The sequence below is a fragment of the Ctenopharyngodon idella genome, chromosome 3 (genome assembly GCF_019924925.1).
Source record: "Ctenopharyngodon idella isolate HZGC_01 chromosome 3, HZGC01, whole genome shotgun sequence".
In the NCBI taxonomy this organism is placed as follows: Eukaryota; Metazoa; Chordata; class Actinopteri; order Cypriniformes; family Xenocyprididae; genus Ctenopharyngodon; species Ctenopharyngodon idella.
This window is the reverse complement of record NC_067222.1, coordinates 46,286,389-46,301,230: the sequence shown is the minus strand read 5'-3', so window position 1 is coordinate 46,301,230 and position 14,842 is coordinate 46,286,389. Positions and strand designations below refer to the sequence as shown.

At 44.8% G+C, this 14,842-nt stretch overlaps 1 protein-coding gene across 2 annotated transcripts in view; it reads right to left on the bottom strand.

The window, feature by feature from the left end:
* LOC127508831 (zinc-alpha-2-glycoprotein-like) overlaps positions 1-14,842 on the bottom strand; it is a 92,710-nt gene that overhangs the window by 12,252 nt on the left and 65,616 nt on the right. Inside the window, exon 1 of one of the 2 annotated variants that reach the window (XM_051887218.1) lies at positions 144-340. The exons of the other annotated variant lie outside the window; for it this stretch is intronic. Coding sequence (XP_051743178.1) covers positions 144-228 — 85 coding nt within the window. The 5' untranslated portion in view covers positions 229-340. Of the gene's footprint in view, positions 1-143; positions 341-14,842 lie in introns of those variants that run through there. 2 annotated transcript variants of the gene reach the window in all.

The following is a 14,842-nucleotide window of genomic DNA, read 5'->3' as shown; positions in this document are numbered from 1 at the left end:
AGTATATAGATACACTTTAAAATGTCATTAATTATAGCATAAGCAAATTTTAATTCTGTCGTTACAAGGCCGTTTTACACCAGGAAGCGTAAAATGTCACTTTCACTTCCTTTCTCTAACAAACGCAAAATGTAATAATTTACCTGCTTGAAGTGAAGGAGAAGTCCCGCAGAGAAACAAAAAACAAAGCAGAGCAAAACTCTTGGTCGCGACACCCGAGCCCATCATTAAAAATCTCTTGATTAGGCTTTCTAAATCTGCTGATGTTAACTGATGTCTGAACTCAAGCACTTCCAAAGACAGCAATGTGGCTGCAGAAAATGGCGGCTGTCAGGGGCGGATCTAGAAAATTTTATATAGGGTGGCAAAGGGGTGACATGAGATCTATGAGGGGTAGCAACACCAAAGCAAGCGCCCATGCATAGTTTTTTGAGATTTATGGCCTGACATACACAATTGTGTTCACAAATATTGCATTGCCAGAAAGTATTCATCTATACTGTTTAAAATTAAAAATAAATAACAAGATTTCAATATCCATCATGGCACCAAGTAAAGACACTATATGAAAAACATCAACAGATTCTAAATGAGGCTGAGCTTGTATCACAAATGGAGATGAGCAGTTTTATTCATATTACACAGGCTACTTTGATGGTATAAATCACATGTTTTAGTGCAAGTTAAAGAGCAACGAAAACTTTTCAATTTCCAGTTTTGCAAACAATTTTTGAGTTTCTGTTATTAACAGAGGTGGGAATGTTTGTGTGTTCACCAGAACACCCCATCAACCACATACTTTAGCAATACCCCAGCAACTGCATAGCAAGAGCCTAGCAACCACCCATAATCTCCTAGCAACCACCTAGCAACACTTTAGCAAACACCCAGAACATCTAAATATTCTGGCCTAACACACCAAACTATTTACTTTTTTAAACAAGACTTTAAGTTGGCTTTATGACAATTAGCCAGCATAAATTTGTTTTTCAAACTTTTCAATCTAGTTATTGTTTTTCTTGATTGCTAACACACAATTCATGAAACAATTCAACATTTTCTCACAACTATAAACACAATCACAAAATACACCAACTTGCACAAACCTCAAACCTCCAGGTCAAAATAAAATGTTCTAGTCAAAAACCTATTCTCTTCTGACAAAATCAAACACATAAAGCGTAACAAATACACAGACTACTGCACTGCCCAGTGAGCACTAGTGAGATCATATAACACTGTAACAAAAACCTTACCTTATTGTGATTCAGGAATTATTTTGCAGCTCAATGCCTACTACACTATACAAAAATAAATCTACAGATGCAGATACAGTAAAATTGTCACAAGTGAGGCTCCCGCACTTCCTTCCCCGCACCACCGGAGGGAGCCTTCACCGGAATATTGAGATCATCATTCAGACTACATTTCCCATAGGCCCTCATTCCTGGGACTGATTGCACACACACCTGCACCACATCACACTCACACTATTTAAGCAGCACGCACACACACACACATTGCGAAGTCTTGATTTGCCCCGGTGATCATCTCTAAGCGTTTTCTGTGGATTGTTATACCGTTACCGATTGGACTGTTTATCTCTTGTGATTCTCTGCCGCCTGCCTTGATCCTTGCCTGTTTACTGGACTGTGTTTGTTTGCCGCCTGCCCTGATCTCTGCCTGCTTCCTGATACCGTTTGTCTGCCGCCTGCCTCGACCATTGCCTGTCCCCGTTTACGTCTCTGCCTCTGCCCTTACCTGTGTATTTACTATTCTTAATAAAAGCTGCAAATGGATCTCCACTCTGTTGACCCATCATTACAGAAGACTTCGCCAACTAGCGATCCAGCAGCTATCATGCAGCCCTCTACTGAGCTATCCGCCCAGGCCAACCAGCTCGCAGTTCATCAACATCAGTTGAATCGACTGACTTCCCTTACCGAGGAGCTGGTAAAGACTCTACAGGGCCTTCGATTCAGGCCTCCCGAGGTCGCCGCCTCACCGCCCGCGGCTCCTGACAACCAGGCCGTCACTCCCGCTCCTGCAGTGAATCCACGACTCGCCTTCCCGGAGAAGTTTGATGGCAATCCAGCTAAATGTAAGGGATTTCTGCTTCAATGCTCACTCTTTGTTAACCAACAGCCGGCTCTGTATCCCTCCGATTCCAGTCGGATATCCTTCGTTTGCTCGCTGCTGTCTGGTAAAGCGCTGGATTGGGCCACGGCGGTGTGGGGAGAGGACGGCTCTGCGTTTCCCACATTCTCCGCATTTCTTCGAAAGTTCAAAGAGGTTTTCGAACATCCCGCGGGAGGTAAGAGCGCTGGAGATCAACTGCTGTCGCTGTGCCAGGGCAAAACCACCGCTGCTGAGTATGCTCTCACCTTCCGAACTCTAGCAGCTCAAACTAATTGGGTCGACGACACATTGAAGTTGCTGTTTCGCAAAGGTCTGTCCCTAGAACTTCAAGCCGAGCTAGCCTGCCGTGACGAGGGAAGAACGCTTAGCGAATTCATAGAGCTGGCCATCCAAATTGATAATTTACTCCGCTCTCGACGTCCGATCCATGGAGCCACTTCCCAAACTTTAACCAACCCCACTCCAGAACCCATGCAGCTCGGCTATACACCGCTACACCCAGAAGAAAGAGAAAGAAGAAGACAACTCCACCTGTGTCTGTACTGCGGCCAAGCCGGTCACATCAAAATCAATTGTCCCATCCGGCCAAGTCCCTCTAATCCAAAAGCGGTGACTTCCCAGCAATCCACCAACTATTCAGCTAACAGTTTCAAAATACCAGTACATGTGACTGTGAACAACCAGCGCATACCCACTCATGCGCTCATAGACTCTGGGGCTGCAGGCAACTTCATGTCAAATACTTTCATTCAGGAACACAACATCACTCTAACGGCTTGTGATTCTCAATTGACAGTGGAGGCGCTAGATGGTCGGCCCATCGGAGAGGGGAAGGTCGCACACATTACTGCTGAGGTTGTCCTGCAAGTAGGAGTATTACACCATGAACCCATCAGATTTTACGTCATCCACTCACCCAACAACCCAGTCATCCTTGGTCTCCCGTGGCTCAGGACACACAACCCACATATTTCCTGGAAGGAGGGACAGATTATTCAATGGGACTCATCCTGTCATGAACTTTGTCTGAAACAAGTCACCCCATTACCAGTTCAAGCTGTATCAATCCACACAGTTAATTCCGACGAGTCCCACATTCCCGTCGAGTATGCTGACCTGGCAATCGCTTTCAGCAAAAGCAAAGCCACCGAGTTACCCCCACATCGATCCAGTGACTGTGCCATTGACTTGCTACCAGGTACCACGCCCCCCAAGGGCAGAATATTCCCTTTATCCCAACCTGAATCTGCTGCTATGAAAAAATTCATTGAAGAGGAGCTAGCCAAAGGTTTCATCCGGCCCTCAACGTCACCAGCGGCATCAGGCTTCTTCTTTGTCAAGAAGAAGGACGGTAGTCTCAGACCCTGCATTGACTACCGTGGACTTAATGATATCACCGTTAAATTTCGTTACCCTTTGCCCCTGGTTCCAGCAGCTCTAGAGCAGTTACGGCAGGCTAAATACTTTACCAAGCTGGATCTTCGCTGTGCCTATAATCTGATACGCATCAGAGAGGGGGACGAATGGAAAACTGCCTTTTCCACCGCCACTGGCCACTACGAGACCCTTGTGATGCCGTTTGGGCTGGCCAACAGTCCCTCCGTGTTCCAGTCCTTCATCAACGATGTCTTCCGGGACATGCTCAACCGCTGGGTCGTAGTTTACATAGATGACATCCTCATCTACTCCAGCACGTTTGAGGAACACATTCAACACGTCCGGGCTGTTCTACAACGCCTCATTCAACACCAACTCTACGCTAAGGCCGAGAAATGTGAGTTTCACCGCACATCCACGTCATTCTTGGGGTATGTCATCAGTCACGAGGGAGTGGCTATGGACGACAGCAAGGTGAGAGCAGTTCTAGAATGGCCACGACCACGAACTCTGAAAGAGCTGCAACGATTCCTGGGGTTCGCTAATTTCTACAGGCGGTTTATAAGGAACTTCAGTGGCATTGCAGCACCTCTAACCTCCATGACCAAACGACAATCCACCCGTCTCACCTGGTCCAATGAGGCGATACAGGCTTTCCAGGAATTAAAGGAACGTTTCACCACTGCTCCCATTCTCCGTCACCCAGATCCAGAGCTCCCCTTCATCGTAGAGGTTGACGCATCCAGCACAGGCATCGGGGCCGTACTCTCACAACGTCAAGGAAATCCAGCCAAAATGTTTCCATGTGCATTCTACTCGAGGAAGTTATCAGCAGCAGAACGAAACTACGATGTAGGCAACCGGGAACTACTAGCCATGAAGGCAGCGTTGGAGGAGTGGCGGCACTGGCTGGAGGGAGCACAGCACCCATTCACCATACTCACGGACCACAAGAACCTTGAATATCTCCGTTCAGCCAAACGCTTAAACCCCAGACAAGCCAGGTGGGCCATGTTCTTCACCAGATTTCAGTTTACCGTGACATATCGACCAGGCTCAAGGAACCTCAAAGCCGACGCGCTGTCTCGCCAAGTGGAGGAGGTAGAGAGAACAAAGAGCGAGGAAAACATCATCCCCAACAAACTTCTGGTCGCTCCCGTACAATGGGACATCATGACAGAAATCACCGAACTCAACGCTCAGACGGTACCACCCCCGGAATGCCCACCAGATCGCACGTTCGTACCAGAAGCCCTCCGCAACAAGTTACTGCATCAAGTGCATGCTCTTCCCAGTTCTGGTCACCCGGGTATTACTGCCACCTTCCAACTGTTACAGAACCGGTTCTGGTGGGAAACCATGCTAGCGGAGACCACTCAATTTGTAAAAAACTGCACAGCCTGTCAAACCTCGAAACCATCTCGTCAAGTACCCTCCGGGTTGTTACAGCCACTGCCCATTCCTCAACGTCCCTGGTCCCACATAGCAATTGACTTCGTCACCGACCTTCCTGTGTCCCGTGGCCACACCACCATTCTTACGGTTGTGGACCGATTCTCCAAAGCCTGTCGACTCATTCCACTACCCAAACTGCCATCTGCTTTTGAGACAGCAGAGACCCTCTGCGACTATGTATTCCGTTTTTACGGCTTACCAGAGGACATTGTATCAGACAGAGGGCCACAGTTCACGTCTCGGGTATGGGCAGCCTTCTTTAAACACCTGAATGTCAATGTCAGTCTCACCTCAGGATACCACCCCGAATCCAATGGCCAAACCGAACGCATGAACCAAGAGCTCACCAGATTCCTACGCACTTACTGCCAACAAAATCAAAATGACTGGAGTCGTTACCTGATGTGGGCGGAATACGCACAAAACTCTCTCCAGAAAACCGCCACCGGCGTGACTCCCTTCAAATGTGTACTTGGCTACCAGCCACCACTTTTCCCTTGGTCCGGCGAACCCACCAATCTACCATCCGTGACAGAGTGGCTGCAACGCAGTGAGGAAACCTGGGACCTCGCCCATCACCATCTGCAGCGCGCTGTGAGAAGGCAGGAGGTACAGGCCAATCGTCACCGGCGTCCCAGTCCAGAGTACACCGTGGGTCAATGGGTCTGGCTATCCACACGAGATCTCCGCCTCCGACTTCCCTGCAGAAAGCTCAGTCCCAGGTTTGTAGGGCCCTTTCAAATTATTAAACAAATTACACCCGTGTCATTCCGATTAGACCTACCTGCTAACTACCGTGTCTCTCCCACTTTCCATGTGTCGTTGCTGAAACCCTCTGGTGGTCCGAGGGGGGAGTCGGAGGGAACCGAGGCCCGCAACCCCCCACCCATGCTGATCGAAGGCGAGGAGGCTTACCAAGTTCGAGAACTACTCGATTCCAGGCGCCGGGGTGGGAGACTTCAGTACCTGGTCGACTGGGAGGGGTACGGCCCGGAGGAGCGATCCTGGGTCGATGTGGATGATATCCTGGACCCCTCACTCACAGAAGAGTTTCACAGGACGCATCCGGAGAGACCGGCCCCTCGACCACGTGGTAGACCCCGGCGTCGTCCGCCTCCTCGCGTCTGGAGCCGCTCGCAGGGGGGGGGCTCTGTCACAAGTGAGGCTCCCGCACTTCCTTCCCCGCACCACCGGAGGGAGCCTTCACCGGAATATTGAGATCATCATTCAGACTACATTTCCCATAGGCCCTCATTCCTGGGACTGATTGCACACACACCTGCACCACATCACACTCACACTATTTAAGCAGCACGCACACACACACACATTGCGAAGTCTTGATTTGCCCCGGTGATCATCTCTAAGCGTTTTCTGTGGATTGTTATACCGTTACCGATTGGACTGTTTATCTCTTGTGATTCTCTGCCGCCTGCCTTGATCCTTGCCTGTTTACTGGACTGTGTTTGTTTGCCGCCTGCCCTGATCTCTGCCTGCTTCCTGATACCGTTTGTCTGCCGCCTGCCTCGACCATTGCCTGTCCCCGTTTACGTCTCTGCCTCTGCCCTTACCTGTGTATTTACTATTCTTAATAAAAGCTGCAAATGGATCTCCACTCTGTTGACCCATCATTACAAAAATAAAGCAATGAACTTTTGGGGGAAAAAATTCATTTTACTATTGTAAAGTGATCTTGCAGTAGATGAAAAGCATAAGAAAATACAATACAGTATACTGTCAATTACAGTACAGTAAAAAAAAGTAAATTCCTTTATCTAAAGTAGTGGTACTGTGTACTGTAGGCTAATTATACTGTATGTGTAACTTAACTTTAAAACCTCCGTAAATGATTCTTTCAGCACTCTCTCAGATTTCCACTGGCGTGTCATCATTTTTGCTAATGTTGTCATTGTTAAACATTTTAAGAAATGTGTCTTTGATTTGAGAACTGATGGTTTGGGGAACTGGGCCAACTGAATCACTTGTGTTAACAATCGAGGAAAAAAAAAAAAACATTTAGATTCTTACCTAACTCTGCTATTAGTCTCTGTGATCGGGATGATCTTATTGATTTCATGTTATTATTTTGTCGGATGGCAAAAAGACCTTTATCCATGATGAAAGTGGAGCGGACTTCAACATTTAGAGAATCAGCTCCCCAAACAATTACATAATGAATCTCAGACATATTCGGATAGGATTACATTTCTCAGACGACTTCTGAGTTAGCCGGGAAGCAGTAATTTTCGGATTCACGAACAATTGGAAAAACAATTCGTAAGGGAACTTGGCTGCACTGTATATCGAACCACACTGGCAAAAGTGATATATATTATAGTATATGTTGTCTGTGCTATAATAAACAAAAAAAAGAGGCGTTTTGTAATTTTGATCAGTTTGATTTTTTTTCAGGACAATTACAATCTAGAACAGGATCTACATCCTCCAGATTTGTATAATTCCTTATATGTGCATCATTTTTGTCACCTTGAGCATCACCCGGCTGCCTCCTGGAGATGTGATGCCAGCTGCTGCTGCTGCTCACTAGACATTTGATATTCAACAGTGTTTGATCTGCCTGCATTGACACCATTGTATGCAAACTGAGCTGAGCTGGATGATGACATCACTGTTTACTCCAGTGCTGATATAGATAAATGAACTAAATGAATAACTATTGATTCTTACATCGGAATGAATCAATACTGAATTTACTTAAGATGGATAATGACACCATTTTCTTTAAGAGCTGCTGTGCAGCCAAAATTATATACCAGTTATCACTGTAAAGCTGCTTTGACACAATCTGCATTGTTAAAAGCGCTATATAAATAAAGGTGACTAATCTTCATCAGCAACTGAAACAAAGGAACTACTGTTTATACACAGTTTTTGCACTGCAATAATACTTTAATAATATCGATTTCACATTTATCAAAATGTAGATTTATTGAAATGACAATTTTATTCAAGTCTGCATACTTGCAGACTGGTGTGCAAGTAGCCTTGCCATATCCTAAATGCAGTTTTGACTTTTTTGTCAAATAATAGTTTATCAATTGCTGTGCTTTTGTAGCGGTGTGTTTTCTGCGTTGTGTCGGAATCAAAGACAGACTGTGAAAATTCTTGCCATCAGGTCCTCCTTTTATTCTGGATAACACAAATGGAAATATATGAGGACTTGTGCAGCATATAAACCAGCGTGCGGCAGCAATGCACGACGCGCTGTGACGTCTCATGCAGACTGGGCATATACATATGCTGGTCATATAATTAGAATATCATCAAAAAGTTGATTTATTTCACTAATTCCGTTCAAAAAGTGAAACTTGTATATTATATTCATTCATTACACACAGACTGATATATTTCAAATGTTTATTTCTTTTAATTTTGATGATTATAACTGACAACTAAGGAAAATCCCAAATTCAGTATCTCAGAAAATTAGAATATTACTTAAGACCAATACAAAGAAAGGATTTTTAGAAATCTTGGCCAACTGAAAAGTATGAACATGAAAAGTATGAGCATGTACAGCACTCAATACTTAGTTGGGCTCCTTTTGCCTGAATTACTGCAGCAATGTGGCGTGGCATGGAGTCGATCAGTCTGTGGCACTGCTCAGGTGTTATAAAGCCCAGGTTGCTCTGATAGTGGCCTTTAGCTCTTCTGCATTGTTGGGTCTGGCATATCGCATCTTCCTCTTCACAATACCGCATAGATTTTCTATGGGGTTAAGGTCAGGCGAGCTTGCTGGCCAATTAAGAACAGGGATACCATGGTCCTTAAACCAGGTACTGGTAGCTTTGGCACTGTGTGCAGGTGCCAAGTCCTGTTGGAAAATGAAATCTGCATCTCCATAAAGTTGGTCAGCAGCAGGAAGCATGAAGTGCTCTAAAACTTCCTGGTATACGGCTGCGTTGACCTTGGACGTCAGAAAACACAGTGGACCAACACCAGCAGATGACATGGCACCCCAAACCATTACTGACTGTGGAAACTTTACACTGGACCTCAAGCAACGTGGATTGTGTGCCTCTCCTCTCTTCCTCCAGACTCTGGGACCCTGATTTCCAAAGGAAATGCAAAATTTACTTTCATCAGAGAACATAACTTTGGACCACTCAGCAGCAGTCCAGTCCTTTTTGTCTTTAGCCCAGGCAAGACGCTTCTGACGCTGTCTGTTGTTCAAGAGTGGCTTGACACAAGGAATGCGACAGCTGAAACCCATGTCTTGCATACGTCTGTGCGTAGTGGTTCTTGAAGCACTGACTCCAGCTGCAGTCCACTCTTTGTGAATCTCCCCCACATTTTTGAATGGGTTTTGTTTCACTATCCTCTCCAGGGTGCGGTTATCCCTATTGCTTGTATATTTTTTTCTACCACATCTTTTGTGAAATAAATGTGAAATAAATCAACTTTTTGATGATATTCTAATTATATGACCAGCACCTGTACTTTCACAAAAACACATTTTAAGAACATATAACAATGAAGCATGTACCTGGATAACACAAATGGAAATATATGAGGATTTGTGCAGCATATAAACCAGCGTGCGGCAGCAATGCACGACGCGAGAAAGAGAAAATTACAGATATTAAAAATAACTAGTAAATAAAAAAAATAATCAATGAAACATCTGAGTGTACATCACAGAGGGGCTTTGAATCACAATCATACAAATATATCATGTGAATTCAACTGTTACATGAAATACTGCCTTAATTGAATCACCGCAAAACTTTGTGCGACCTACCTCATGCGTCTCATGCAGACTGGGAAGAAACAAAGTGCACTTACCCCCCCAAGTCAGCATGGCAGCAGGAAACCTCAAATATGGTCATGGCAAGTGGAATCACAAAATAATTTTCTAAATACACAACTGCTACATTCCCCCCTGCTGACTTCCACTTGCACATGACAAAACAAAAAAAGCACAACTTAAAACATCAAAATGCCACAAAGTCACCCAAGAAAAAAACAACAACCAGGTACATGTAACCAAATGAAATAACAACAAAGAAAAGCAAAAAGTGGGAAGAATAAACTGTACCATAGTACCAAAGACAATACTGTATATCACATGAAACACTAAATGCTCCTGTCTTAAGACTATTCTTTGCAGAATTAGAAATGTAAGAGGGCTGCAAAGCCTCTAAACACTCACAGGAATAACATGCTTGTTACACATTACATACATTTAGTGGTCATTTTTGCACAGTATTTAATAGAATCTCATCTAATTTTTAGATCACTCTTAAATTCTCTTCCTTACAAGGTACCGCAATCACAGATATTCAAATTTAATCACAGAATTTAATCACAAAAATTAATCATAGGAATTAATCAACAAATTAGATCATTTTCATGAGAATCAAACACCTATATGAACTAAAAAAACACTACAACCCAGACAAAACCTTCTGATGCATATTCTGGATCAGTCTAATGACTAGTTTAACCACCCTCCCACATCTGGTTCTGACAGTCAGTGAACCACCCTGACTGGAAGAAGCTCTGGAACACTGCTGTGATTGGTCAGTGGCTAAAGCATCAGTATGTATGCCTTCATCGGGTTGATCCATGTTCTTGTCATTGTCAGGTTCACATGTCAAAGATCTGCATTCTGTCTCAAATGTCTGTCCATTGAGGCTTGTAGCACATGGTACAGTCAGGGAAGTAGGCTGTTCATCTACACTTAACTGGACAGAAGCAGATTCAGAAAGGTTAACTTCTTCGGAAGCTGGGAGTTCAGACACCCATGCCACAGTTCTCTCATCTGGTTCATTGACAGGCAAGCTCATTTCGACAGCTTCACTTGCAGACAGACTCGATGTGCTTGAGGCAACATTCTCGCAAGCATCAACATCAGAAACTTTGTTCTGGAGAGGTAGGAAGTTCACTGGCATAATGAGATTTCTATGAACAACTTTCTCCATACCAGTCACACAATTTCTGATTCGGAATGTAAGGATCTCATTGTTCATTCCTGTCACTATGTAGATATGACTCTCCCATCTATCAGCAGTTTTCCTCTTTCCACGCTCACCTTTATTGGCCAGCAGCACTCTATCGCCGATGTTCACTGGAGCACCTTTCTGCTTTTTGTTGTAGAGATTTGCTTGCCTCAGTTGTTGTTTTGAAACAGAACACTGGGCCACTTTCATAGCTTGGGTAAAATCATCTCTGAAAGACTGCACATACTGGTTGTAGTCGACCACCTGGTCATCAAGCAACACAGAGTCAAACATCATGTCGATGGGCAACCTGGGAGTTCTACCAAACATCAACTGGAATGGAGGAAAGCAAGTTGTCTCGTGTATTGTTGCATTATAGCAAAAAGTGAGAGACTTCAACATTTGAGGCCATCTGTGCTTAGCTGTAGGTGGTAATGCATGAATCATGTTGCCTAACGTGCGGTTAAATCTCTCGACGGCCCCGTTACCCATCAGGTGGTAAGGAGTCGTATGGGATTTTTGAACACCAGCAAGCCGAAGCATTTCAGAAATAAGACTGCTTTCAAAACTGGCTCCCTGATCTGAATGTACTCGCTCGGTAAACCCGTAAATGCAAAAAAAGTTGTCCCAGAGCTGCTTCGCAACTGCCTTTGCAGATTGATTAGGACAAAGGTAAGCCTGTGCCAGCTTAGTAAAATGGTCCGTCACGACTAATACATCCAGAGACTTATTGGACAAGTCTTCAGCAGACCAAAAATCCACACAAACCATCTCAAGTGGTCTTGATGTTTTAACGCTTTCAAGCGGAGCTCTCGCCTCAGGCTCTGGTGACTTGCTGACAATGCATCTTCTGCAGCATAATACGTAACTCTTTAACATCCCTTTCCATCCCTTGCCAGTAGAACCGACGTCTGGTTAGGTAGAGCGTCCTGTGTTGCCCCTGGTGTCCAGCTTCATCATGCACTCCCTTGAGCACTACATCTCGAAGAGTGGCAGGCACAATAAACTGAAAAGTCTTCTTCCTTGTGATGACATCTTTAGAGACTCGATATAATAAATCCATTCTCACTGATAGTTTGTTCCAGTGTCTTAGAAACCGAAGAACACCCGGTGACTCCTTGTTCCTCTCTCTCCTGGACTGCCTACGTTTGCGCCCCACAAAGAAGAGCACGCTGTTCAGGTCAGGATCAGCATGTTGTAAGTCTGTCAGCTCTTGCCTAGACAGTACTGGATCATTTGACAAATGAGATGGAATAACTGTCTCAAGCAGCTGTGGTAGCAGGTAAGCATATGGCTGAACTTGACTTTCCTGGTGTCTACTGCTGTCCAGTATAGCAGAAATGTCCTCATGAGAGATACCAGACTGCCTAGATAAAGCAGCATTATTCACCTCAATATCTGAACAGGGCTTGTCTTGAGCATATACCTCAAAAGGGTGACATGACCAGCGGAACACATCTTGGACATTCTCTGTGTTCACTATCTGAGACTCCTCCAAGAGAGCACAATAGGGCACTTTGGTTTCCTCATGCCTGATGTTAATGCAAAGAAGGGTCTACCAATGCGAGAACAGCCTTCAATATACTGCTGGTAGAAAACCATCCCCAAAAACGACCTTATTTTCGTCTGTGATGGAATGTCTGCCATCTTCCATAAGATCCTATTCTGTGATGTCAACAATAGCTCTGACCTTTTCAGGATCTGTAGCCACGCTGTTACAACTCACAATGTGGCCAAGGAACTTAACGGAAGGTTTCATAAAATGACACTTCTTTTGAGACAGTTTCAAATTGTGAGCCTGAAGTCTCTGGAATACCATCTCTAGTCGTTCCAAAGTAAGCTGTTCATCAGGAGCGAAAACAAGGATGTCGTTGAAATAACACAGCATGCTCCTGACGTTCTGATCGCCAAATATATTCATCATCCTCATGAACATCACAGGGTTATTGCATAGGCCCTGCGGAAGCATATTATATTCATATAGGCCTAATGAAGTAGTAAAAGCTGTGAATTTCATGTCGTCCTCGTGCACTTCCACGTTGTAATAACCTGATGTTAGGTCCATGGTAGAAAATAATGCGTTACCACCTAGAGCTGCAAGTGCGTCCGCTTGATGCGGAAGAGGATGTGCATCTTTGACGGTGCGCGCATTTAGCCAGTGGAAGTCTGTGCACAGCCTCAGGTCACCATTCCTTTTCCAGACTAACACCAGAGGCGATGCATAATCACTCATCAACTTCCTGATTATGTCAAGCTCCTCCATGTCATCTAAGGCCTCTCGCAGCTTCTCATAGTGTGACAGTGACAACCTTCTGTAAGGAAGCCTGAAAGGTTTGGTGTCACTAAGGCAGATTCTATGAACAACACCTTTGGCCTTATAACAGTCCAGTCCGTGACGTGAAAATATTGACTCATACTTGATCAACAGTTCAGCTAACCTCGCTCTCCAGTAAGGTGTCAAAGAATTTGAGCTTATGTCAATATCTTGGAGTCCAAGGCTAGACAGCGTCGAGCAAGCCAGCCCATGCGGCGTGCCGTGTTGTTTCTCAGACTCACACTGCTTGTTACTGCAATTAGCCTGACTTTCGGTCTCTACTACATCACACTGCAAATCTTTCCTCTGTTGAAAAGACATGTCAAGACAGTCAACATCAAAGTCTTCAAGAGCCATGCAGGTGTACACATCAGCCAGCTTGCAGTTGCGTTTCAGACAGACAGGCTTGTTCGATGGGTTGATAACTTTAACTGGTGTACTGCCATCCCCCCATAAGGATACAACTATCCTGCCCACCAACACATTTCTTGGTGCAGTGCATGCTGTGCTGGGCTCCACAACGATTGTACTGCCTGCAGATAGGATTTTGTCACTAACCAGCCTTCCCCACACTATATGTTCTTTCATGGGCTCTAGAGTGACAGCATGTTTAAGTTTTACAGTTCCTACTTTAGTAGGCGGGTCCGTTCCTTTCCATGATTCAACATTGCACAAAAGTTGAATCAAATCTCCTGTATCTGAATTTTTGCCCTGCGAGTCAGATACTCTGCCCCAGAAATCACTTGATATCTTAATGTCATGAATGAGATGTTTTATGACATTACTTCCCAAAATTAGGTCAGCATTTTGCCCATCAACAATTAAAGCAGGTACAGTGAAGGAGCAGTCGAACACTTTCATCTGTACATCACATACTCCCAGTGGGCTTGTTTTCTGACCTCCACAGCCAATCAGTGTGAGCAGTGTTGGAGAAACCTCATCTGAGGTGAGTACTTTTGCTTCTACGAGTTTGGACAGGGCTTACGTACTCATAGTGCAGGCCATAGACCCACTATCAAGCATGCCTCGCAGCGAAACAACATCGTGTATCCAAACATCAGTAAAGAACAGATCATCATTTGTGTTAAGTCTCTGCACATTTTGAAAAATCACTTTTGTCTTGTCATCAACACTATTGCAAAATTCAGAATAAACATGCCAAATCAATATCTTCATTACACGGGGACATAATGCATGGCCCTCCACTAGTCCCCTCCTCATGTGGGCCATCTAGTTTCCCAACTGAACAGAGTCAGGACTGCTCTGTTGAACTTGTGGTTTGAGGGCAGTCCCGGCAGAACAAGCTGAAGCTCTGTGGCCAGAGGCATGACAGTTAAAGCACAAACGGTTTATTCGGCAGTGTGAAAAAGTGTCATGACTTGCATCACCGCATACTTCACATGCTACATTTTGTTTGGTTACTCCACTCCTTACTTTATGTTGAGATCTGTTCACTCTCGTCGCCTGCTGACAAGAACCCTGGTCCAAAACTCGTTCCAAAAGACTGATCATGTGACTCAAAGACTGATCCTGAGTACAGTGTTCAGTATCCTGAGATGGCACCACTGCTGTATTTTTCTCCATACCATGGCCA